This window comes from Vombatus ursinus, unplaced genomic scaffold (genome assembly GCF_900497805.2).
Source record: "Vombatus ursinus unplaced genomic scaffold, bare-nosed wombat genome assembly UNPS02014778.1, whole genome shotgun sequence".
NCBI classification, from domain to species: domain Eukaryota; kingdom Metazoa; phylum Chordata; class Mammalia; order Diprotodontia; family Vombatidae; genus Vombatus; species Vombatus ursinus.
In genome coordinates, this window is record NW_020954556.1 from 50,377,264 (window position 1) to 50,404,357 (window position 27,094).

Sequence of the window (27,094 nt, forward strand, 5' to 3'; positions counted from 1 at the left end):
TATGTGTAGATATAGATGTATGTAATAACATGTTTAGGTAATATTGGGACAATGTAATGTAACTCTTCTGTACTCTAAATGACAGATTGGAAGGTAGAAAAAAAAGCAAATATTTCAGATATAAAGCTCCCTATTTCTGCTACTATTAACACAGAAGAACAAGATTACCTTTATAATTACATTTTAATTGGTTATTATAACATTTATTTTCAAAATTTGTAATTTCTCAGAAAATGAGATAGGTTTCTTTCTACATCCTTTTCATTATCTTGAGGGATTATGGCAAGTTCCTGAATGCCAATTCAAGCCTTCCAGGGAAATCTCTGATTCTGAACTGTTAGAAATATTTTCAACTTCAGTCACCTCACCAAGCAATAGTAACTGACAAGTGTTCCTGCCCATTATAGATTTCATCCAAATGATAAATGGGCATAATCACAGCTCTGGGTTTTGGGTTTTTTTTTTTCCCCAATGTTTGGTATACTAACCAGACTGTATGATGAAATAACTCATTGTGTGTGGCAATTGCCATTAATGCATATTTAAAACTAACACAGGAGCTAAGAGGTCACTCCCATTCTAGCTAAGGAGTAGTAAGTCATCACCCTCTGAACAGGGCAAAGGGAATGTCATGTGGCCAAGAGCAGTGTGAAATGCTTAGAGAATTCAAAAACAGGGAAAGAGCCTGGGGAAAGACGGAGCTGCCTGGAGCTGGACCCTGAAGGTTGGCTAAGATTCGGATGTTCTCTTTCCAATGACATGGCCATCCCACAAACACAGCTACTGTAAAACCCATAGGAATCAAGATAGAAATAATATAGCTTTATATAACAGTACTCCTAAGAGGCCAGGGAGTTTCTTCAACTGAACGCCCAAAACATAGAATGTTTCTTTATACTCTTTCCTGTTGTTACCATCCTTCAACTGGCTCTCCAAGAAATCTGAATTACCCCCTTATTTTTGGGGCTGTCAGGAAACCCGCCTTCCAATATTTCAACTCTAATATATCCATCATTTTAAAAGTATGTTAGGGGGGCAGCTGGGTGGCACAGCAGATAGAGCTCTGGCCTTGGAGTCAGGAAGATGTGAGTTCAAATTCGGCCTCAGACACTTGACACTTACTAGCTGTGTGACCCTGGGCAAGTCACTTAACCCTGATTGCCTCACCCAAAAAAAAAAAGTACATTAGAAACTAAAGGAAACAGTAAAAATAAAACTAAAGTACAGAAGCTTCAGATGATCAAATATATAAAGTCAGATCTTCAGACAACCCTGCCCTCAAGAAGATTACACCTTGGTTGAGGAGATAAGATAAAGTTGTCAAGTTAAGCAGTAAAATACTTTTTAAATTAACTCTAACAATTCAACAAGTAAACATAATTAAATCATGTATAAAACCCTAGCCAAACAAACTGGTAACAAAAAATGTTTTGTGTCTCCTTCCAAGTCTGAGGTTTCCTTCCTTTTGGCTAAAACAAAATATTGAGAGGACAAAGAAGAGAGTAAAATACTAATCATCACCAAATGAGTTTAATAGAAATAACTGTCAAAGTCCAGAAGAAAGAGAGAACTGCTTTAGGCAGGGAAGGCCTTTGCAGGGGAAGTAGAAATTGTCCTTGATCAACAAAAAAGGAGACAAAGAATAAGTAGAGAAGGGAGATGTTTTCTCCAGTCACTATAACTTATACTGCTCTCCTTTCTCTATACTCCTATAATTTTCACAGTCTATAACAGTTTCTTTCTAGGTGTATTTTCTCCTCTTTGAGATCATAAACTCTGGGGCAAGCGGACAGGGATTTTGGATTCTGTGCTGCTTTTATGGTTATATTTGTAGGTTAGATTTGAATACATATTTGAATGTTTTTTATTTTTAAAATGTTAATTTTTAAAATTATATTTCCTGTGCTCCATTAGACTGTGAGTTCCTTGAGAACATGGACTTTTTCACCTTTCTTCTTATCCCCAGTGCTTAGCACGGTACCTGGCACAAACTCGGCTCTTAACAAATGCTTCCTTACAGAATAGAGTCCTTTTGGGATCTCAGGAGAATGTATTATATGTAAATTCGCATCTGGTTTTAGGAATGAATCTCTATCGGGGCCACGTTACAGAACGCAGAATTATGGGTATTTCCTAGGATCAAGTTGAATGCTTACCATCCAGTTGGGCCACTTTCCTTCGGGCATGTTCTTCATCCAGGATGCTACAACTTCAAATACCTTGGTTCCAGAGAGAGTATTCATTTCCGTGAGGTAATAATTGAAGGGGAAATCTGCTTCTTGGACAAAAGGCTTTCCATAGTACATCATGGTTTCTTCAATGCCTTCCTGGTCACTTGGATCAGTTCCCATAAATCTGCAAAAGATTAAAAAAAAAAAGGTTTTAATTTTCCCCAATATTGACACAGTGTTCATGTTAATTGGACATAAAGCCTTGAGTAGACTCAAGCTGTATTTATATATAGTATACAAGGTCATGTGGATTTCATACAGAGGGGATTTGCTAGAAGTTTCATGAAAGCCAGTGCCAAAAAAGCAGAAAAAAAATTATGCAATATGCCACATTTTCCAACAACTTAGAAATCATTTCGAATGGACTTAAGAGACCAAACTTAAGTGCTAGATTAAACAGCTTAAAAATGGGAGGGGAGGGGGAAAATGTTATTTGAGCCAGTCAACCCTCCCCTCTCTTAAAATGTGGCAAAAAACTCCTGGCTCACCACTAGTACCTGCCTTATAGGGTTGTCATGAGGCTCAAATGAAATGACATATGTGCTTTGCAAACTTTAAAGACGTTGCTGTATGTCTGCTATGTTGATGATGATGATAAAGTTTTCCTATATATATCCTTCATCACTTCAGTCTTTCCAGAGCTCCTTCATTACATTACATTCATTACATTAATATGTACTGCTGACCTGTTTTTCAGCACTCTATGTATATGTTCTAATATCCTCCATAAATATTCATCCCCACAATAATGAGACTTTAAGCTTCCAGAAGGTAAGCATATGTCTTCTTTTGTAATCCTATAGAAACTAATTGGGGATTTTACAGAACGTGTGTATGTAATAAATGTTTTTTACTTTGTATACCATAGTGATTCATAACACAACTGGTGATGTAAGAAAATATATTTGTCTGCAACATACCAAATTGCCATTAAATGGTAATTTTAGAATTTTGTTTCCTTTTTTCTTTTTTTGGGGGGGAGTGCTAGGCAATGGGGTTAAGTGACTTTCCCAGGGTCACACAGCTAGTGAGTGTTATGTGTCTGAGGCCAGATTTGAACTCAGGTCTTCCTGAATCCAGGGCCAGTGCTCTATCCACTGCGCCACCTAACTGCCCCAGAACTTTGTTTTCTATAATAGATCTGCCCACTTCACTCCCCTACTCAAAAATCTTCAATGGTTCTCCATTACTTCTAGGACAAAACAAAAAAGTCCTTAGAGTAGCTTTCAAAGTCCCCCATATTCTGGTCCTTTCTAGTCTTGCTTCATATTGCTCTAATTTCATAATAATTTCAATTCCAATCAAATTGACCTGTCAACTCTTCCCCATATGTGATATTCCATCTTTCCACTATGTGCCTTTGTACTCCAGAATGACTGCTTCATCCCCTCTGTTTCTTGGAAGCCCCATCTTCCTTCAAAGCACAGTTCAGGTGACAGCTCTGACACAAGGTCTTTACCCTTTTTCCTTCTTGAAATTACTCTCTAACCTTCTATATACTTTGAATTTACTCACCCAGGTATACATTATATCTTCTGAGTTGAATTAAGCTTCTTGAGGGCAAGGACTATTTCATTTTTATCTTTGTATTCCAAGCCTGACACATAGTAGGTATTTAATAAATGTTTGTTTAATGGACTATAACTTCTGCTTCCAAATGCTACTTAATGTTATGGACAAATGACCAAAAAAATGGAAATGACAAAGTTATATCCTTTTACCTGTATCTACCAGGCTCCGTGCTGTATTGGTCCATGGTCTGCCTAAAGCTGCGGAGTATGTCATGCATCCCGACTTGAGTGGTGGTATAATCATGATACAGCTCAGAATAGTTGGTAACTATGTCCTTTGAAAACAGCACAATCAGATTATCATCTCACATACCAAATGCCCCCCATTTATTGCACAAGAACACAGACTGTTCCTAAGCATTGTCCCAAAAAGTGTTTTAATTATACATAGATGCCTAGAAAAGTGACCTAATAGAAGACATTTAACTGTATTATTATTAAATTAATAACAGCCAATCAGCTAAGCCTACAATCTTATCTCTGGAGAACTTGCAGTAAGAAACAAGAAAAATGTATTTTCCCTCTCTACTAGTATTTCTCTGAGGTCATATGAGGAGGACCTCAAACAGAGCCACGCAGAAAACTGAGTAAACCCACTCTTTGGTAACAACCTATCACTACATGATAGGCACTGTGTATCAACCCAAACTCTGATATTCACTGAGCAACCAATTCCTGATAATCAGGATGGCCTAATAAACATCTGAAATAATCCTTAAGAACTTGACCTATATTCATGTGGTCTGCAGGGTCACTAGTAACAGCTGTTCAAGCAGGTTGACAGTAATGAGGCTCTCTGCGGTCTTGAAATGGCATAGCAGGCCAGACTCACACAAGGGTATGGCAGCAACCATATGGGTTTCTAGGATGCTACAAAGTATTAATAAATAGTAACAGAGTTCAGTAGAAAGAACAGTGGATATGAAATCAGAGGTCCTAAATTTGAATTTGTCTCTACCACTGACAACTACCTACATGGCCTCTCTAGAGGTCTCCTCATCTGAAAAAGAGGTCAGACTAGAAGGTCTCTTCTAACTTTTTCTTTTTTAGGCAACTGGGGTTAGTGACTTGCCCAGGGTCACACAGCTTGTAAGTGTCAAGTGTTTGGTCTGAGGCCATATTTGAACTCAGGTCCTCTTGACTTCAGGGATGGTGCTTTATCCACTGCACCACGTAACTGCCCCTCTTCTAACTCTTAATCCTGTAATCCTATATTCTCTCATTTTCAATCATTCACTGAGATCACCATCACTGTAGTGGAACCATTTTGGAAGAAGTAGTAAACCAGTGATGCTTCCAAATTTGAAAAAGCTATGATTTTACCACTGTGGATATTCCTTCACTTCTGCCAATTGCAACCCTTAACAGACCATCTTTATGAGTTGTTGTAGCAAAAATCAAAAAAGCAAAACAACTGGTAGCCAACCTTTTGGTGATGAATTGTCTGAACTTAGGTTGTTAGTCCTTAGAAAGCAGACATAGAGCCTGTTGTTGGACTTGACCCTTAAACCATTCCACCTTGATAGGAACTGTCAATGCTTGCTCTTTACTGGCATTGTATTTAAGAATCCAGGGTCACCTCCAAACAAGGAGCCATCAGAATAGAATTTTAATGGAGATAAATCTTAAAATTAACATTTCACCTTTACAGTTATAAGACTTAATAAGTGCTTTAGATACCTTAGCTTGTTTGAGCCTTATAGCCCTTTTTAAGGTGGGTAATCTGAGACTCAGAGCAATAATATGGATTGCCCAAAGTCTGGCACTATTAGTGATGAGAGGAGACCTTAATACCAAGTCTTCTGATTACTCATGCAGTGCTGCAGCTATGCCTACCATGCTTTCTCTCATGTACATTTGAATCTCTTGTGGACTTTATAGTAAGAAAGTCATAAAAGGAACATGATACAACTAGGCAGAACTAGGTGTAATGGATGCTCCCAAACCAATTAAAAACTAATTCTATGGCAAGCACATTTCAAAAAAGATGGAAAGTAAAAGTTTGAGGCAATTTACCAGGTTTTTTTGAACTTGAGGTTCATTTCTTAGATGTGTTGCTTCTAGAAGAAATTTAACGGCATCAAAACTAAATCCATCAACACCCTTTGCAAGCCAAAACTGTATAATTTCCTAAATACAGGAAACACAAATGGATGATGAACTGAATTATCATAGAATGTTAATTTATTATAATGCTAGCTAATTTTATCAACATATTCTCCAATTTTCGATCAAGATTGTATTTGCCAGCTAATTTGTCATAAAATGATCTTCCCAACATTCTCTCTCTCTCTCTCACACACACACACATACACACATGCACACACACGCACACACACACTAGAAATTCCTGAGTGTATTTTTTTTAAACTAGGATGAGTAACAGAGTGAATATAAAGAAATCTTTCCACTCTTAATGATTTTAAAAATCAGGCTTGATCTTTCTTGTCCCACTGTCAAACCAAGTTTATCAGAAACAATGTTTATATATTGCATTATCATAATGACTTGCAACTTTAGGAGACTTCCATTATATGACCCAAAGATGAAAATTCTCCAATTACACAGCCAAGACAAGAAGAACAATGGCTGAAAGGCAGTGCTATTATTACCTAATAAGCATATCATTTTCTTAAAATAATGAACTTTCAAATAACTATATTTATGAAGGTGAACAGAGAAGGCTGGATAATCCAAAAGTCATTCCTATTTGAACTTGGAATGTTCTTTTGTACTTTTGATACTTTGCATCAAAATCTTTGTAATTATGTTTGAGTATATGTATGAACGCATATATGTTTCTGATCTTCAGAGAATTCACTCCAAATCAAACAGTGAATCCACACTATGAAGATGTGACTTAGGTAGACCAGGAAAGCTGTCTACTTTTACTCTACCCAGGTCCCCCTGGTCATATGCTACTTGCAGTCTACTCCAAACTATAAACAAATATCTAGTTTCATGGTTGTTATCCTTTCAAGCAAATCCCCGCAGTTGAAATAGATGTTAGAGTTTCGAGAGGTCTCCTGCAGAGATGAGTGTAAATAATCATCACCATAACTGAAATGTATATATTTCACTGTTTATAAACCCTCACATACATCATCTCATTTTGTTTTCTAAACAGTCCTGTGAAGTAGGTAGCACAAAGATTACAGAATGACATAATAGTTTAGTGTTGGAAGGAACCTCAACAGTAATTAAGTCCAACATAACAGGGAGAAAAAACAAACCACTACACTATGCCCCATAAATAGTCATCCAACCTCTTTTTAAAGACTTCCGATGAGAAAGAATCATTATCAAAGTAGTCCATTCCACCTTTGGACCATTCTAATTGTTTCCTTCCTTGATAATCACCCCAACTTTTCTTCTTTGCAGCTTCTACCCATTGCTCCTGGTTCTTCTCTATTGGGCCAACCAGAGATAACGCTAATCTCTTTTCCATATGACAGGTTTTCAAATGCTTGATGACAGCTATTATGTGCCTCTTAAAACTTCTCTTCTCCAAACTAATCATTCCCAGTTCCACCAAATGATTCCCATGGCCATGGACTCACGGCCTTTCACCATTAAATCAAGCCAATCGACCAGTTAATTTCGATGATTTGAAGCTATCATCATTTAGTCTTCGTTGCTCCATCCTTTCCATGACAATTACATGAGATACATTATCAAATGCTTTGCTGACATCTAAGGAAACTATGTCAACTGCATTCCCTTGATCTATCACATTAATAACCTTGCCCAAAAAGGAAAGAAGTTTGATCTGGCATGGCTTGCTCTAAATGAAACTATGCTGGCTCTTTGAGGTCATCTCTTCCTCTTCTAGATTTTTTAATTCTCTCTATCCATTCAAAGATAATTTCTCCCAGTTTGAAGCTGAATAAGAGAAAAGGAAATAGCAAGAGCCAGATATCAACCTAGCAAGTGATTTATTTAGCAGACAATATGACAGATGCTGTCAATGATCTTGAAGATTTGGACAGATTTACCAAGTACAATGCACCTATAGGTGGTGTAAGGTTAATGTATTTTCATCTCTAAAGAGCTATCCTTTTAAGTTAGCTTGTTTGGACAGTATTATGCCACCAAGAAAACAATCAAACCAGAAAGTCTAGGCTTTTCTTACATTTCATTTTCTTTTACTGATGGTAACCTTTTTTCTACAGGTAGAATAAAAAGGATTTTGAAGGGACATTTGCCTTATTGCCTAAGGTCAGCTAGGTGTCACAGTGGATAAAGCCCTGGACCTGGACTCAAGAAGACCTGAGTTATGTAACTTTGATATATAGAGATAGATAGATAGACAGACAGACAGAAAGACAGACAGACAGACAGACAGACAGATAGATAGATAGATAGATAGATAGATAGATAGATAGATAGATAGATAGATAGATAACCCTGGGCAAGGCACAATCTCTGTTTGCTTTTATTTCCTCATTGGCAAAATGGAGATTAATAATAGCACCTGCTTCCTAGGGTTGTTGTAAGGCACAGTGCCTGGCATGTAGCAGGTACTTAATAAATTCTTATTAATTTTTTTTAATTAAAGACTGTATAAAGGAAGGGCGCTAGAATCCACTCAAACCAGCTTGGCAGAACTGACAGCAGAGTTTTCGGTATAAACATTTATACCTCAGAAACTGAAAAATGCTAGAACTCAGGACATTGTTTTACTGATTGTCTAGACTTAAAGTCATGGGGGAGGGGAGTTAATAATTAAGATTAAATTTAAATGTATCCAAGTGAGCAGTAGAGATTCTAATAGAATTTAGAATTTAAAATAAGAAAAAATCTAGAGCAGTCAGAGAAGTCTTCATGGGTAAGTGGACCTGGAAAGATCAAATAGATAAGGAGAGAAATGGTGGAAATTCCTAGGAAAGATGACATGCAGTCAAAGCCTAAAGCCAATAGGAAGCACAACACGTGCAGGAAAAGGGAAGAAACTAAAGCAAGACTCATCCATTGGCCCAGGTACAGGGAGGGAGCCTTCAAGTTCACCCCAGGAGCAGAAGTTCTTGACCATTTTTTGACATTTTTTATCCCTTCTCTACATAATGTTTTTAAATGAATAAAATGAAATAAACTGGATTACAAAGAAAAATTCTATTGAAATACAGTTATCAAAACATTGAAGTTTACCCCATTTTAAGAACTCCTGCCGGGGGGGGGGCAGCTAGGTTGCACAATGGTTAGAGCTCCAGCCTTGAAGTCAGGAGGACCTGAGTTCAAATCTGACCTCAGACACTTGACACTTAGTAGCTGTGTGACCCTGGGACAGTCATTTCCGCACCCCCATTGCCTCACCAAAAAAGCAAAAAAAAAAAAAACTCCTGCCCTTGAGCATCTGCTCTTGGTTCCCACCTCTGGCACAATTTTGGATGATATGCCCATCCCCTAAAGGAGAGAGCCAGAACTTTGGATAGTCCAAGATGGGAGTTGTTTAAATTATGTTCAAATTCAAATTGGGAATGTATTTTTGTGCTACATATGCCTAAGGGTGGGTCACTTCAGATAAATTAACGAAAATGGGGGGTGGGGCCAACAGCAGGAAACTAACAGAACTATTCTATCCCTTTACTTAACTTTATCCCACCAATTTCCATGCTGATTAAATAGAATACATGATCCTTCCAACTGATGCAAAGCTTAGACACACTTGCACTCTGTCAAACCTTCCCAAGAGCAGGTGAGTTTCTTTAGACTTAGGGCGTCAAAAGAGTTCCCCATAAGCCACAGGCAAGGTAAATAGAGTCAAGAGAACAAACAAGCCAGTTCTACTAAATACTGTCAATAAACAGTCTGGGATATTAAAGCAAATAATTAAGTTTGGGTAGATGCTGTCAAAACTGAAGACAAGATTTGACAAATAAATAAATGGCTGGTAATCTGCTTCAAATCACTACTAGCTGATCAGATTTGATGAAATTTTTGTTTGTATCACCATATGCCAAACCCATAACACTAGTTATTGCTCTGACTCTGTTTCTGGCTCTCTTTCTTCTCTCTATCCTCTCCCTCTGTTTTGTCTTTCACTCTGTCTCTGTCTCTCAATCTCACTGTCCCCATCTCTGTTTCTCAGTTTCCCTTTACTTCTCTCTGTCCTCTCTCTCTGTCTGTTTCTCTGTCTCTGCTTCTCTCTGCTGTCTCTGTCTCTGTATGTCTCTGTCTACCTGTCTCTCTCTCTGTCTCTTTCTATCTCTCTGTGTCTGTCTATCTCTCTGTGTCTGTCTGTCTGTCTCTCTCTTCCTCTCTCTTCCTCTTTCCATATACAGTCTACCTAACAGTAAATACAATAGTCTTGGAACCAGCAACTGTTTAAATGTTCTAATTCAGGGGTGGGGAACCTGAGGCCTCAAGACCACATGTGGCCCTCTAGGTCCTCAAGTGTAGCCCTTTGACTAAGTCCAAGTTTTAAGGGATTTATTCTGTGAAGTTTGCATTCAGTCAGAGGGCCGCACTTGAGGACCTAAAGAGCCACATGTGACCTTGAGGCCAAAGTTTCCCCACCCCTGTTCTAATCCCTCTTGAGCATTAGTACTAGTTATCAAACATTGAAAAATAAAAATAATTATCCAAATCAAGGTTTGTGGTATTGGAGAGTGTTTAATAGGGTTTTGTTTATTTTTAATCAAGCTCTGAGATCAACCATTTTCAGCAGTATAACATGAAGGAAAAACCTAAAAGATTATTTCTGAAACCTCTTTTAAAATATCCAAATAGTTAAACAGTCCACAGTTCAATCCTGAAAAATCTTTGCTATGTATGTGTTGTTTACATAAGGATAGGAACTGGACCTGTGATTTTTTTGGATTCAGAGATGAGCAATCACACTCTACCCTTACAGGTCAGTACCTTCTTTGAAACTTTTCATCCTAGAGAGTCACCCAGGACATCCAGAGGTTAAGTGACTTGCCAGGTTCACAGAGATAACAATGGGTCAGAGGAAGGAGCTGAAGCCAGGTCTTTCTGACTCAGGGTCAGTTCTCTCCCTACTATGCTACACAGTCTCTGTGTTATATACTAGACATAATTCCCCTTATTGGATTAAAAAAAAGAATTTATTGATAATTGTTATTAACTTCACTTCAATCTCGCTTTCCCAGAGTGTTTCCCACTGTAGCTGGCACTGGGCCCTGTATTAAACTTGGAGGAGAAGGCAAAGTGTATTCTTGGATGCTCTTAGGATAACAACACCAGCAACAATAACAAAAGTTAGTTTTTATATAGGGCTTTAGGGTTTGAAAAGTGCTTTACATATGTTATCTCATTTTATAGCATACTGCCTATTTCAATTTAATTCCCTGCCTACTAACATTCTTGGTGGTTTAGTAAAGTTTATTGGAAATGCCTCTTTTGACTTACTATGGAGAAAGGGGGGGAGGGGGGAAGAGGCTGAGTCAAGATGGTGGAGTAAAGTAAAGGTGGGACTTGCCTGAACTGTGCCAAATTCCCTTCTAAACAACTTAAAAATAATGCCTCAAAATGAATTAAGGAGCAGCAGAACCAAGAAAAAGATGGGTGAAACAATTGTCTAGCCCAAGGCAACTTAGAAGATTGGCAGGAAAGTTCTGTCACACTGGGGTTAGAGTGGAGCACAGTCCAGTGCAGACTGTGCCCCACAAGCCAGCAGCAGGCCTTGGGGGGTACTGAATCAGCCACTGCAGCTTCCAGAGTTTCAACCCATAGACAATAAGAGGGATAACTAGTCAGAAGGAGATTACAAGGAATCCTTTGCTGACACTGGGTTCAGGACTTTGTTGCATTTCCCATATATAGTTCTGGGTCACAGTCCTAGGGCAAGGAGGAGTACTAGCATGCTAGAGCTTGTGGTTGCAGGGAAGTGGTAATACTCCTCACAGTTCCAGGGTGAAAAAGAGTTCTTGTGGGTCACTAGATCAGATCAGAGCACAGGCCAGGAGAGCAGTGACCACACCTTTCCTTAGATCACACCACCTTGGAAGAACTGAAAACCTACAGACCTGGCCCCCCTCTCCCCAGAACTAGTTCTGAAATAACAGCACGAAAAGCTTGAACCTTGGGAGAATCCACTCTCCACCCCAGGAGCAGAACCTAACTTTAACATAAAGAAATAAGCTGGAAAATGAGCAAACAATAACAACAGTCAAAAAAAAGGAACTTGACCATAGAAAGTTACTATGATGACAGGGAAGATCAAAACACAAACTCAGAAGAAAACAACAAAGTCAAAACACCTATATCCAAAACCTCAAAGAAAAATATGAATTGGTCTCACACCCAAAAAGAATTCCTAGAAGAGCTCAAAAAGGATTTTAAAAAATAAAAGAGATAAAGGAAAAATAAGGATAAAAAATGAGAGTGTTGCAAGAAAATAATGAAAAAAAGAGTCAACAGCTTGGTAAAGGAGGCACAAAAAAAAAATTCTGAAGGAAAAACACCTTTAAAAAAAAGAAAGAAAGAAAAGGCCAAATGGTAAAAGAGGCACAAAAATCCACTGAAGAGAAGAACTGCTTAAAAAGTGGAATTGACCAAATGGAAAAAGATGTACAAAAATTCACTAAAGAAGAGAACTCCTTAAAAAGCAGAATTGGAAAAGAAGGTACAAAAGCTCACTCAAGAAAATAATTCCTTAGAAATTAGAATTGGGCAAGTGGAAGCTAATGACTCCATGAGCCATCAAGAAACAATAAAACAAAATCAAAAGGCAAAAATAGAAGATGATATGAAATATGTCACTGGAAAAACAACTGACCTAGAAAATAGATTAAGGAGAGATAATCTAAAATTATTGGACTACCTGAAAGTCATGAAGAAGACCCTAGACATTATATTTTAAGAAATTATCAAGGAAAACTGCCCTGATATCCTAGAACTGGAGGATAAAATAGAAATTGAAAGAATCTATTTATCCCTTCCTGAAAAGGATCTCAAAATGAAAACTTCCAGGAATATTAAAGCCAAATACCAGAGCTCCCAGGTGAAGGAGAAAATATTTCAGGTTTCTTCTGAAAGAAACAATTCAAATATCCTGGAGCCACAAAATGGATATTTAATGAAATAGAGGACTTTCAAGCTTTCCTGATGAAAAGCCTAGAGCTGAACAGAAAATCTGACTTTCAAATACAAGGCCCAAAAGAAGCACAAAAAAGCAAACAGGAAAGTGAAATCATAATTAATTCAACAAAGTTAAACTGTTTACATTCCTATAGGGGAAGATGATACTTGCAAATCCTAAGAACTTTATCATTAGGGCAATTAGAAGAAGTATACATAGGCAGAGGGCATGGGTGTGAGTTGACTATGATGGGATGATATAAAAAAAAAATAAAATTAAGGGGTGAGAAAGAAGGATGTACCAGAAGAAAGGGGAAGGGAGAGGTAGAATAGAGTAAATTATCTTACATAAAAAAGACACAAAAGAGCTTTTATAGTAGAGGGGAACAATGCTTAAATTTTACTCATTGGAATTGGCTCAAAGAGGAAATACCATACATGCTCTGTTGAGTATAGAAATCTATCTTCCCCTACCAGGAAGTAGGAAGGGAAGGGTATAAGAGAAGTGGGTAGGGAGAGGCTGAAAGAGGAGAGGGTGGATTGAGAGAGGTGGTGGTCAGAAGCAAAACACTTTTGAGGTGGAATAGGGTAAAAGGAAAGAGAGAAAAGGATAAACAGAGGGAAAATAGGATGGAAGGAAATACACAGTAATCATAACTGGGAAAAAAAAAGTTTACAGCAAGTTTCTCTGATAAAGGTTTAATTTCTCAAATATATAGAAAACTGAATCAATTTTAGGATACGAGTCATTTCCCCATTGATAAATAGTCAAAGGATATGAACAGGCAGCTTTCAGACAAAGAAATAAAAGCTATCTATAGTCTTATGAAAAAATGATCTAAATCACTTGATTAGGGAAATGCAAATTAAAACAACTCATACCTATCAAATTGGCTAATATGATTTTTAAAAAAAGAAAAATGACAAATTTTGGAGGAGATGTAGGAAAATTGGGACACCAATGCATTGGTAGAGTTGTGAACTGACCCAAACATTTTGGAGAACAACTAGGAACTATGCCCAAAGGGCTATAAAAGCATGCATGCCCTTTGACTCAGTGAACTGCATCCCAAAGAGTTAAAAAAAAAAAAAGAAAAAGGACCTATCTGTACAAAAATATTTATAGCAACTCTTTTTGTAGTGACAAAGAATTGGAAATTGAGGGGGATGCCCATCAATTGGGGAATGGCTGACCAAGTTGTGGTATATGATTTTGATAGAAAACTATTGTGCTATAAGAAATGATGAGCAGGATAGTTTTCGAAAAACCTGGGAAGACTTATATGAACTGATGCAAAGTGAGGTGAGCAGAACCAGGAGAAAGTTGTACACAGTAACAACAGTACTGTATGATGATCAATTGTGAATGGCTTAGCTATTCTCAGCAATACAACGATCCAAGAAAATCCCAAAGGATTCATGATGAAAAAATGCTATTTACCTCCAGAGAAAGAAATGATAGAGTCTAAACGTAAATCAAAGCATACTTTTTTAACTTTCTTTATTTTTCTTTATTTTTTTTCTGGGGGAGGGTGTCTGTGTGTATTTTTTTACAACATGACTAATATGAAAATTTGTTTTGCATGACTGCACACACATAACCTATATCAAATGATTTGCCTTGTCAATGAAGAGGGGAGAAGACAGAGGGAAGAAGAAAATTTGGAACTCAAAAATTTAAAAAACAAATGTTTAAAATTGTTTTTATATGTAATTTGAAAAAAAGAAAATGCCTCTTCTCTCCTTACACTGTTTTCTTTAAGTAAACCCAATCTTACATTTTATAGATATAGATAGATAGATAGATAGATAGATAGATAGATGTATAGATGTATATATATGGGTGCAGCAGAGCCTGGGAAGTTTTAAAAAAGCAAAAAAAGAGGAGATGTGTCATTATAGTGAATGTGAGAGATGCAGAGATTCAGCTAAGGGAAAGCTAGAGCAGAAACTACACCGAGGCTGACCTATGATAGAGTGCTGGATGGAGAGTCAGCAAATTCTGAGTTCAAATTCTGCCTCAGAAACTTAGTAGCTGTGGGACCCTAGGCAAACACATTGACCTCTCTAGGCCTCAGTTTCCTGACATGAAAAATTAGGGGTTTGGATTCTATGGCCTCTAAGATCCCTTCCTGCTCTAAATTTGTGATTTTATGAAACATGTATAGCACTAAGGACTAAGTAAAGACTTTTGAATGGAGGGATGAACTACAGGTTCTAGGCAGAAGGATGCAAGCTACAGGGAAGAAAGTTTGAGAAATGGGCTTATTCTAAAAATGATTTGGCCAGAAAGCTACTTAGTAACAGACTAAAATTAAGAGATGTGATGAATATTACAACTTGTAAATGCTCCATCTCGTAGTATCACTCTTTGATAAAAACAAATATGATTACAGAAACTGACTCGGCTTGCTATCTAGAATAAATGCTATCCACAACAAAATGCTATCTACAAAAACAAAATGGAACAGGAAAGCCACTCTCAGTGATGGACTCAAGAGATATGCTAAAAACAGAGAAATTACCTCCCCCTGGTGGATACTTTGGGTGATGACAGCAAAAGTGACCCAAGACCTAAACTACTAGGAAAGTTAAAAGACCCAGACCAAGGGAAGGGGGTCCCTTTCAGGGATGTGCTGGAGCCTGCTCCCACCACGTGGCTAGAGAGAGCTGATTGTTAAATTTTTCAGGATGAGCATTTGCACCTCAGAAATCTGCAAATGCTACAAATTAGGGCTTGATTTATTGTTCTGTTGATTGTGATGGAAAAAATAATAATTCAGATTAACCTTAAAAAGTGTGTTGAGCACACATTTTTGAAATACTATTGTTAAACATTTACCAGAACACCCCTGCCCTTAACCCTCATTCCTTTCATCACATTATCCAATGAAGATCATGGGTTTCCTAACAATTTGGGTTGGAAGGGATTAGACTGAAACCTATGAGGAAAAAGACAAAGAAATGATCAGCTGGGAGGATTTTCTCACTACTAAGTGCTGAATAGGAATGTTAGTATTGTTCTGCCATCACACTGTTTGACTTGGGGTCACTCTGAGCTAGGAGGGACTTGTGGCTTTTCTCACATAAAGTTGTTGTTCAGTCTGTCGAAGATATGACGGCACATTTCTGTGACTACAGGAAATGTGTTTTGGTTGTTGTTAGGGTTGTTTTTGTCTCAACCAATGATGTCATTGGTGTGGCTAACTCCTGATAGGAAAACTCCCTTTGTGAAATGCAGATCAGCAATTTGTAACTTTTAATCTTAGAAAATTCCCTAGGACACTGAGAGGTCAAGTCATGCCCATGATCACCTAGCTATACAAGTCAGTGGTATGACTAGGAGTTGGGTATTCCTGACTATGAGGCATCAATCAGTCCTTCATTTCTTCTGCCATGCAGCCACTCAGGAGTACTGTCAGAAATAAGAAAATAGAAGGGCATTGCTTAGAACAGGCTTTGAAATTAGAGAACACAAACTGGCCCAAGAGGCAAGCCCAAACTGTGGGACCTTTGGTCACTCTGCACCACTCAGCCTCAGTTTTCCCACTTGTGAATTAGGGATACCCCATTCTACTTCATGAAGTTGTGAAGAATAAATGACAGGATACATGAACTGTCTTTGCAAAGTAAAAGGAACTGTACAAATGCAAGTTTTGTTCAAGGTGTACCTCACCACCACCTCCTAAAACCTTCCCAACTTTTTCAACCCTGATTTTCTACCTTGGAAAAACTTTGGCCTAAACATGTTAAAAGATTTGCCCAGGGTTAAGAGATGACTTACGCTGAACACATAAAGGAGCTAGTTTTTCCTCCATGCAGAAACTCCCTCCTCCACCAAACCTTCCTCTTTCTAAGACCCATCCACAACTTAGAGAATTGCTTGAGGCTCAAGGATATCCATAACTTGTCCCTAGTCACACAGCTAATAACTAACTGGCAACACCTGAACCCAGATCCTCCTTATTTCAGGACCTATGTCCTATGAGAGGCAGTATAGCATGTGGTCAAGACCTGGATTTGGACTCAAGATCTGGGTTTGAATCCCATCTCAGACATTTACTACTTCTAACCTCCCTGTGCTTCAGTTTACTCATCTTTAAGACAAGAGAATTTGGACTCGATATAATCTGTGGTCCCTCCTTGCCCTGAATCTATGATACTGTTATCTATCTATTCCCTATGTTGCCTCTAGGTATAACACAGGACAGGAAAAGGGATTGGACCTATGATTTTATATATAGAACTTTTAGGTGTGGAAATTCCCTCTACCAGCATAGATCAACACCTTCTTGGTACTTTAAAATCTTCAAGAGTTTCTGGAAGCTTATACAGCCAGGCTTCATCACAGGCTGGCTCCAAAAAAAGTTCTCAATGCATGATGCTGGCTTAACTCACTGGGTTTACCACCTCATCCTTGTAAAACATTAGCCTCAAGCCCTGTTGAACAGAATCATGTCCTACCACCCACATGCGGGTGAAAGATAAACAGAGGGAAAATACGGGAAGACAGAAGAAAACAAGTAACTCCTTTCTGCAGCATTATTTATTACCAAGTAATCACTGAGTGTCACAGCATCTCTGGAGACTAGATGTGGAATTCAGCTTTGGGGGGAGGAGGTAAAAGGAAAACAGAAGGTTGAAATACCTGTGTGTTATCAGTCAGGCACCTATGTAATAGACAATTTAGAATGACCCACAGGAACTCTGGTTGGCAAATTATTAATCTGCCTATTTCTGTTTCGAAGATAAGAGCATCACGGGGTGGGGAGAGGTTGACCCTACTCACTAAACCTTTTATGGGCAAGGTCACTTTCCAGGGCAGGTCTTTTATTTGCTATTACTATTTGATCTATCTAAGGCCATCCCGCAAACAACTAATAATCTTCCCAAGTGAGAAGTAAAAAAGATTCGTGTTCATTAATTTTACTGTTCTCAAGAATTCTGGGAAGAATCTGGACTTGTTTACCCAAAAAAAGGATACATTGTAGCAAATACTGATCCAACTCATCTAAACTTTTCTAGTTCCCACTGTGTTAGAAACTGTCAATTTTGTAATATAGAGATTAAAAAAAAACAAAAACAAAACCAAGGGCCATGCACGGGAAAAACACAACAGAAAAGAGAAGACAAGAGGTTAATTTCAGGGCAGGTCAAAATGAGATAAGAGCAACTCTCCTTCTGTCAATGTATAAGCTCCTACCCTTTTACAAGGTGTTCCATTTTGGCATTCAAAGCCCTTCATAACCTCTCCCCACCCCCAACACCACCTTTCCAGTCCTCTCACACCAGCTAGGTTTTAAGGGCAACTAGGTGCAGTGGACATAGCACCCGTCCTGGAGTCTTCCTGACAAGTTCAAACCTAGCTTCTGATACTTACTAGCTATGTGACCCCAAGCAAGTTACTTAAACTCTGTTTGCCTCAGTTTCCTTATCCATAAAATGGAGATAATAAAAGCACCTATCTCCCAGGGTGGTTGTGAGGATCAAATGAGATAATAATTATAAAGCTGTAAGCACTATAAAATATTAGCTATAATTATTATTTTTTATTACACCTTACACCTCTCCCCCCCCAAAAAAAGTTATTTTTCAATCCAGTGACAATGATCTCCTTGCACTTCCCCAGACAAGACTCACCGGCATTATCTCTGGCTGCCCCCATGCCTGGAATGCTCCCCCTCTTCATCATTCACTGCATCCTGGCTGCCCTAGCTCCCTTCAAGACCCAGCTAGAATACCACCTTCTGCCTTTCCCATCCTTCCCTCTTAATTCTAGTGCCTTCTCTCTGTTAACTATTTTCCATTTATCAAATACATTGCTTGTTTGAACATATTTGTTTGCTTGTCTTCCCCATTAGATTGTTTTTGGCCTCTTTGTATCCTCAGCACTTAACACAGTGCCTACCACATAGCAGATGCCTAATAAGTGCTTACTGATTGACTGACTGACTGACTGAGACTATGGACATCATCATCTGATTAGGTGGCCTCCACAAGCCACATTTTTTTAACCTCTAGAACCCCAGACTAGAGAACTTCTAAGGCCCTTTCATAAATTTATGATGCTCTTTTGGAATCATCCTATTATCCAGGTAGAATTGTCCAATGTGCAGTTCACCAACTGACTTCATAATCTTCTCCCCTAAACTCATCCTTCTTCCAAACTTTCCCATTTCTGTTGAAGGCATCCCTCATTTGCTGAGGTTTGTCACCCCAGAGTCATCTGCAACTTTTTACTATCCCCATATCCAACCAGAACCAGCCTTAGGAAAGACGTTAACAATAACATTAACAGCAGCTGGCATTTATATAGCATTTTAAGATTTGCGAAGCATTTTACATGTTATCTCATTTCATCTTCACAATAACACTGTAAGGTAGATGCTTTTATCCTTACTTTAGAGATGGATGACATAAGTGAGGCTGAGGTTAAGTGACTTGCCCCAGGTTACACCTCCCTGTCTATAGGGGTGGATATTCAGAAGTAAGTGTCAACTAAGAAGACATGATGACTGAAACCTCTGGTAATTCAATGCCAGAATTCTAGCTAGACAACACTTAAAGGTCTTACCTTGTTCCTCACCAAATCTTGCCAGCAGCTCTGGGAAGGTGAGTCAATTTGGGGTGGGGGAGGAGTCACTAATGTCTTCACATTTCAGCTTTCCATTGTGCCAGGGAGGTAAGAAGAAGCCACAGGTATTTGTCTCAAACACATTCTTCCAGTGATTTGAGTTTATACAACTGGTTCAACAAAAGAAGTGCTTAAGTGGGTTTGGGAAATAGAAGTTTGAAGTGGGTACAGCTACTCACCTTTATTTCTTCCTGGACATCAGTATTACGGAAGTTTAAATCGGGTTGCTCTTTCATAAACTGGTGAAAATAACATTGATTTCGCACTTCATCATACTGCCAACTAGAGTTTCCATAGACACTCAACTATCAAATAAAGAAGAAGCCATTGGCTGTCAGATGACATCAGAGCCAATAAAGAAAAGGAAACTGTTCTCTAACCCCAATCTTTCACAAATTTCTGAGCATTTTCTTTTTATGAAGAGTACTTTGGTAAATTAACTGCACTAAAAATGTCCCCAGTTAGCTTGATGGTTGCATTAAGTAGTCTTGGGCCTATATGTTTGGGGAGGCCAGTGAAAAGAATGTTTCACAGCATTTGCCCTTCATAATAGTCACACGAAAATAGCATAATGTTTGAAAACAAAAAGGAATAATTCCAACAAAAGCAGCATATCTGACAAGAAATACTTTCCTGAAACTTATTTTGTATCAACATCCAAGTTAAGGATTAAAAACTGGACAAGGACACGTAGCGAGAGATTCCCTAGAGATTACCTTCTAGAATGATAGCAATTAAATTCAATAAACATTTATGAGGGGGCTACTATGAATGGCACTATCTCTTCTTTGACCCTCTCAAAGGGTCAAAGAGCTGTGAGGTTGTTACCTTCCAGGCAGTGGGAGAGATCTAGCCACTCCAGTATGATAATTCTTCCCTCTGTTCATATCTGGCTTCTCTCTCTGAGGAACTCTACCCTAACTTAGGGTGACATCCAATCCCATGTCCCAGACTCCTGTTGGGTGTTATGCTGAATGAGTAACCAGGTACAAAGGTAGTGAGGTAGTCTGTGTGCCAGGAAAGTTGACTATCTCTGCTGACTTCTTCATATTTAATTCCAAGTGGAATATATTCCAAGGTGTGGAATGTTTCATTTACCTTGATAGGCCTCACCCATACATTTTAGTGTCTCTGCCGTTGCCCCCTTATTACCTCCGATTTTGCTAAAGTCTAAATAGCACACATCAGGACATGAGAAACCAGGACGCTAATGTGACATTAGCTTGGCTTATGCCTTTTAGTCCTATTGTTTTATGAAGGTTTTTTCCTGTTTTAAAAAATCTAGCCACCTTAGATTTAGTATATTTGCTCAAAAAAGTCTATAAGCTATCAGGTTTGCAATGGTTTAATGACTTTAACAAAAAGAAAGGCCTATTTGCTTTATTCACAAAAAGGGAGGAAAGCAAAACACTTACCCAGTTGTTGGGTGGTGTGGTTATGCCATTTATATGCGTACAGTTATGCCAGATGTAATAATCTGTATATTTTCCTGTCCGATTACGACTCAATTGAAACCAAATATGTTTATCACTTGTGTGATTTGGTATAAAATCCATTATTAGCTTCAAACCTTATAAATAATGAGTGAAAATATGTGTTGGAAAACATATATTATAAAAATTAATATATACAATTCAAGAAAAGTATAGAATTGAAAGATTTAAAGCACTGAAAACAACTCTTTCCCTGACTTCTCTGTTACCTTTATCATGTATGGCTGCAACTAGATTCTCAAATTCTCTCATTGTTCCAAAAATGGGATCAATTTCTCGGAAATCTTCAACACCATATCGGAAATCTTTAATAGATGATTTGTAAAAAGAAGTAATCCACACACTCTTTATGTTTAAATTTATGATGTGGTCAAGTTTCTCTTGTATACCTAAATGGAAGAAAAAATGTTAAGGACAAGAAACATTAGATTGGTCGTTTTTAAACAACATGGCTTATAACATTTTAAAAGAAAATAAAAAAATAAGTTTAAAGTACTCATTAGAAATGACATATTTGTTGTTGACAGAAACATTTGCAGTTTCACTCACTTCATTGCATTTTAAATATAATAAGTTGACCCTTAAAACAGAAATTGACATTCCCAAACATCAAAGCACTCTTCAATGGGAAGGTTGATGTTCAAGAAAGTCAAGTGACTTGTTAATGCTTAAGGAATGATTTGGTGGTTGAGCCGATGGAATTTTCATCAAATTACTTGGAATGGCCACTCTTACTCGTTCAGTTAAATTATAATGTCCATCAGGAGAAGAATAAAGGTTTGCTCTTTTTATTCCTTTTACTTATTATATATCAGCCATCAGGACAACAATTACATGTGGACTGAACAATTTATATATCTATCTTGTGTTTGTCCTTCATTCTCGAAGAGGACCATGACATCAGAGAGATGACATGACTCCCAGTTGACTTTGTTTTGAGTGAGAGAAGGCTGTGCAAGGTCACAAACCTCACTTTCTCCTCCAGAGTCATCTGGGTCCAGTGACTAGATATTCATCAGGACGACTGGAGATAGCACAGGATGCAATGGGAGACCCTGGTCCTTTTAAGCTAAGGTCTTTTCAAGTTCTCACTTCCAGTGAGGCCACACCCATTCAGTGAATAGGCCTCTTTAAGAAGTGAGCCCAGGGATGGCCCCTTCAATTAAAAAAAAAAAAAGAAAGAAACTGGGAGGGGAAGACCCTCAGGGTTTAGCTGGCCTGTCACATAACTCTTTTATACTAGTCAGTATGAAGGGCAATGGAGTCTAACAAAAGAGAGAGCTAGAAGTGGCAAAACTACCACCAACAGAAAATGTTGAAGTGAAGTGAGTATAGTACTCAGAGGACTGTGGGATTACTGGTAAAACCACAGGATCATAGATTTGGAGCTAGAAGGTAACTTTAGCCTACCTAGTCCAACACCCTCCTTTTAGAGATGAGGAAACACAAAGAGCTTAAACACTGTGCTTCACCTTTGGTCCAGTGGCCTAAATCTAGACTCAGAGACTTGATCTCTTTATCTAAATCTCTCATGACTTTCTCTGTTACGTTCTCCAAACCACTTGGCTACTCCAGGTCCCAGTTTCCCATTCTGAGGATTATGGAATTACATGTGGTCAGTGGTTGAATGAATGAATCAGTGAATGGAGAGACAGTATAACCTGACAGCATAAAACAATCTTTCTTAAGAAAAGAAAGAAAATGAAACAAAATATTTAATTGTTGATCATAACCACAGAATTTTCTTCAAGAATACTGACATAATATTCTAGGGATGAGAACCAATATGTTGGAAAGCCAAGGAATAAGCAGGTGCTCCTAAATGGATGCCCTAATGACTAGAAGGTACGCAGCAAAAGGCTTAGTCAGCCTGTGATGGAAGGAGCTCCCAAGAGTGCCTGCAATGAAACAAAGCTTACCCAGGGTAATGACCAAGCCAAGTCTAGAACAATGAGGTTGTTGCTCTTTCTTACTACAATATGATGTTAGGAATAACACAAATGACCCTGCCATTTTCCCCCACAAAACCAGGTAGTTGGTTCATTTCTGTCTCTGTATCCCCAGTGCCTAGCACAAGGTAGGCACTTTAATAAATACTTCTTGAGTAAAAGTACTCCGTGTTACAAGCCGGACGGCCAACTTGCTGGTCTCTGACCTCAGCGTTCTATCCATGCCATCTCTCCCATTTCATGGACTGTTCTCCATACTTGGAATGGACTCCCTCTTCCCTTCTGTACCTTTGAATGTTTAGCTTCCTCTAAGCCTCAGTTCAGGGGCCCCTCTGTGCTAGAAACCTCTCCTGATCCCTCTATTTCTTCCTTCCTCCTCCTCTCATAAGAAGAGTTAGAGAAGGAGTAGATAGAGCCCTGGGCCTAGAGTCAGAAAAACCTGAGTTCAAGAACAGATTCAGATGCTGATTAAATGTATAATCTTGGACAAATTACTTAAACAGCTGTCTGCCTCAGTTTCCCCATCTGTAAAATGGAGGCAATAATAGCAGCTATCTCCCAATGTTGTTGTGAAGATAAAATAAGATAGTATTTGTGAAATGCTATATAAATGCTAGCTATTAGCTATAGATTTGAGTTTTGAAGGCCCTGAATTGGCATTTAATTAGATTCCTTCTCTCCTATGTGAACCACTAATACATATGATACATTGTCTTTATGCTGGGCACACAGTAGTAGGAGTTTTAAAAATGTTTACTGGAATGAATCAGATTCATTAATTCTTTAGTATTCAATATGGATAATAATCTTTGAACCTTCCATACCTTACAGAAACGTCGGAATTAAGGGGCAAATGGGTGAGAAACCCGTCAGGGTCAAGAGCTGATATGTTTTAACCATTATTCATTGGATATCAAGCAGACCTCAAAGTAAGGAAGACCAGGGGTCTTCTGGCCTCAGGCTGTGTGACCCTGGGCAAGGGACTTAACTTCTCAGTGCCTCAGGCAATTCCCTAAGGCGAAGAAGAGGGAATGAGCATTTATTAAGTGCCTTCTGTGTGCCAGGTTTAATTCTCATAGCCACTCTGTGAGGTAGATGCTATTATTATCCCTGTTTTACAATTGAGGCAAACCAAAGTGAAGTGATTTATGGAGAGTAACAGAGCTAGTAAGTATCTGAGGTCGAATTTGAACTTAGGTCTTCCTGATTCCAGGCCTACTGCTCTATCCACTGCGCCACCAGCTTCCCAGACTATCTATGTTGCAGATGTGTTGTATATGTGTCTATAGAAAGAGTTTTCCCACCTGGAGTTCTGTACACTAATGAAATCATATTTCTGGAGCAAAACAAGCATTGCCCTCTCCCTGCCCACTCTGCCCAATCATCCTTCTGTTTTTAAGAGAAATTATAGAGTCTTTTTATTGGTTCATTCACTCTCCCCTAAACCAAAGAATCTTTCACATAAGTTTTGATTCTGCCTGTTGCTGTATCTGGAGCCATTCAATAAATCCCTTGGGAGGAGAAGCTTTGTTCTTCTCTCCAACACTCTGATTCCAAAACAAGCTAGTTGGAGTGTCTGACAGACACGCGTGTAATGCTAACATGTAGAGTTTCCCTTTGTGCCATGGCTGCCACAAACAGCAGCAGTCATTCATTTGAGAGAACACCATTGAATCTACCTACTATTCATTCCTTTTATGAAATTAACTGATATCCTTGATAGGTTGATGTTCAGAAATCCCTTCTTAATCTGTTCCATCCAGGGGCTTTTCTTTTTCCTCTTCTTCTTTTTTTTTTTTTTAGGCAATTGGGGTTAAGTGACTTGCCCAGGGTCACACAGCTAGTAAGTGTCAAGTGTTTGGTCTGAGGCCGGATTTGAACTCAGGTCCACCTGACTCCAGGGCCGGTGCTTTATCCACTGCGCCACCTCACTGACCCCTCAGAGGCTTTTCTTAAGATGTCCTTGTCTCTGTTGGTTCTTGGCTTTGGAGCTCTACTTTGTATGGCCTTTGGACAAACCAGCAAAAGGCCTAACATTCATTCAGCCACAACATACAAAATTATGTAAGAATAACATAAAACAGTTTTGTTTTAATATTCAAAAATCATGGTTTTACCAGTTTTTCTAGATAAAACTAGTACTTTCTTTTTCCAGCCTAGAAAGAAAATTTTCTGCTTGTCTTTCTCGTTCTTTTTTGTTACTTAGGTATAAGGGAAGTTACTGTTATTTATTGGTAATGAATTCCTAAAGGTGTGGTTAAAGGAGGCCTCTCCCCACAACCCCATCTGCAATTGTTCCAGCAGCCTTTGGCCTAGAGTGGGACTTTAAACAAGGTAAAGTTCCTTGAGAATTTAGGATATTAGAGATCTAAGGTTGAAAAGGACCTTTGAAGCCATCTACTTTAACCCTTTCTTTATTGTATAGATGAGGAAATTGAGGTACAGAGGTATAAGTCAACTTGCCCAAGGCCATAGATTATAAGGAGAGAAGTCAGAGTCTCCGAGTCCAAATCCAGGGCTCTATGCTAGAGCAGGCTGCATTTACACCCTTTATTTTCTCCAGCTCTCTACTCCACATAATACCAGTGACATCAAGATTAGAAGCTAAATGTTAACATTTAAAAATAACTTTCTGATTATATCAACCCTCTTCAGATTACAAACGATAAACTAGGAAGTTTCGGCTTACTTGCGCTGATCAGTGTTATACTGAAGGAAGTCTGTATTTGTGGATAGGCAGGGTTAGTAAGCCAGGGACAGCCAATAGGATAGATTTGAATAACCTTTTAAAAGATTATTAACAGTATGACATTTAGCTATAAATTGAAGAAATATAAGAAGTTATGAGATGCCAAACTAAACTAGTAAAAATGAATCTGTCAATCCTCTTGACACCCTTCTACTTTTGCTTTTTTTTTTTTTTTTGCTTTCTTTCGACTCAGAGGCTTTCAAAGGGTTTCCATCAAGTAATTCTTTTTCATTAACCAAATGAATACCACATTGTTAAATAGACAAATTTGCTTAGTGATATTTTTTTCATCATATGGAAGAAGAATCTTGGCCATCCCACCAGTCACAGGCATAATGAATTTCTAGAGAACTAGAGAGAAAAATAACCAAATCACATCTTTCCTTTCTTCATTAGCTCTAATAAACATTTATGGCCACTAACCTTTCAGATCACCGTTGCCATCCTGGTTGCTGTCCTTAAAAGAACGTGGGTAGATCTGGTATATAGGACTGACTTGCCACCAATCAAGGCACTTTGGAGACAGGATAATAATCGCAATGGTCGAACTGATGAGCACCACCACAGATACAACGATGAGCCAGAAGAGGATCTCTCGGGGGACTTTGTACCGTGCTTGGCTTGAATACAGAAGCAGGACTTCTTTGGGCATCCCTGCATAGGGCTTGATAGGGTCCGGCTCTTGGATGTCAATTGTACTTGTCTTCAGTGGATCTGCCTGGTTGCTGCCGTCAGTCTCTCTTTCAGTGACTGCCTCATTTTGCACAAATCCATTGTTAGTGTGACCCTTCGTATTCATTCTCACTGAGTCTTTCTTACTTTCATCTTTGTGCATTTTTTTCTGCTTCTCCTTAGAGGGATCTTTCTTGCAGTGAACAAAGGCGAAAAAATATCTTGCTTACTGAAATGCTTACTGGTGTATTTAGCTTGGTATGGTTTATAAATAAACCTGGCTGGTCAAAGTTTAACTAGGGAAGAAAGGGTAAAGGTAAAAGGAATTCAAATAAAAAAAAAAGACTTTACTTTCCATATAAGTCCAAGGGGGAAAAAACTAAAGCATTAAGCCTTAAGGAAAAGAAGAGAGATAAAGGTACCAAATATGTGTTATTTTGCCCATTTTGTTACATATTGTATATTTATGCTGTGTGTATATGTATGGGTGTGTATATGTATACAACCACTCCCTCCTATACCTATGCAGTATGAATCCTTTCCTACTTTCCATGAAAGCAGCATTTTGTAAATAGCTTTTAATATTTACACTGAAGAGTTGTTTAAACATTGTTAAGTAGAAAATGCTGACATTTCTGCCCTTATGTAAACTAAAAAAGTATGCATTTTATATCTAAATTAAATATCTAAAATGGCATGCTTTCCTTGCAAATGATGATTTATGGTATATGTCATTTATTTAAAAGCATTAAC

General features: G+C 38.3%; 2 protein-coding genes across 3 annotated transcripts in view; one reads left to right on the plus strand and one right to left on the minus strand.

The window, feature by feature from the left end:
- PREPL (prolyl endopeptidase like) overlaps positions 1-2,170 on the plus strand; it is a 51,942-nt gene extending 49,772 nt beyond the window's left edge. Inside the window, exon 16 of one of the 2 annotated variants that reach the window (XR_003569381.1) lies at positions 2,082-2,170. The gene's annotated coding sequence lies outside the window, so the exon portion shown is untranslated. The remainder of the gene's footprint in view (positions 1-2,081) is intronic. The other variant, XR_003569380.1, reaches the window with a different exon arrangement.
- Positions 1-26,561, minus strand: part of SLC3A1 (solute carrier family 3 member 1) — a 30,986-nt gene extending 4,425 nt beyond the window's left edge. Inside the window, exons 1-7 of the mRNA XM_027865607.1 lie at positions 26,093-26,561; positions 21,181-21,360; positions 20,894-21,048; positions 19,658-19,783; positions 5,819-5,932; positions 3,953-4,077; positions 2,157-2,355 (exon numbers count right to left, since the gene is read on the minus strand). Of these exons, the coding sequence (XP_027721408.1) occupies positions 2,157-2,355; positions 3,953-4,077; positions 5,819-5,932; positions 19,658-19,783; positions 20,894-21,048; positions 21,181-21,360; positions 26,093-26,504 (1,311 nt within the window). The 5' untranslated portion in view covers positions 26,505-26,561. The remainder of the gene's footprint in view (positions 1-2,156; positions 2,356-3,952; positions 4,078-5,818; positions 5,933-19,657; positions 19,784-20,893; positions 21,049-21,180; positions 21,361-26,092) is intronic.
- Between the last annotated feature and the right edge of the window lie 533 nt (positions 26,562-27,094).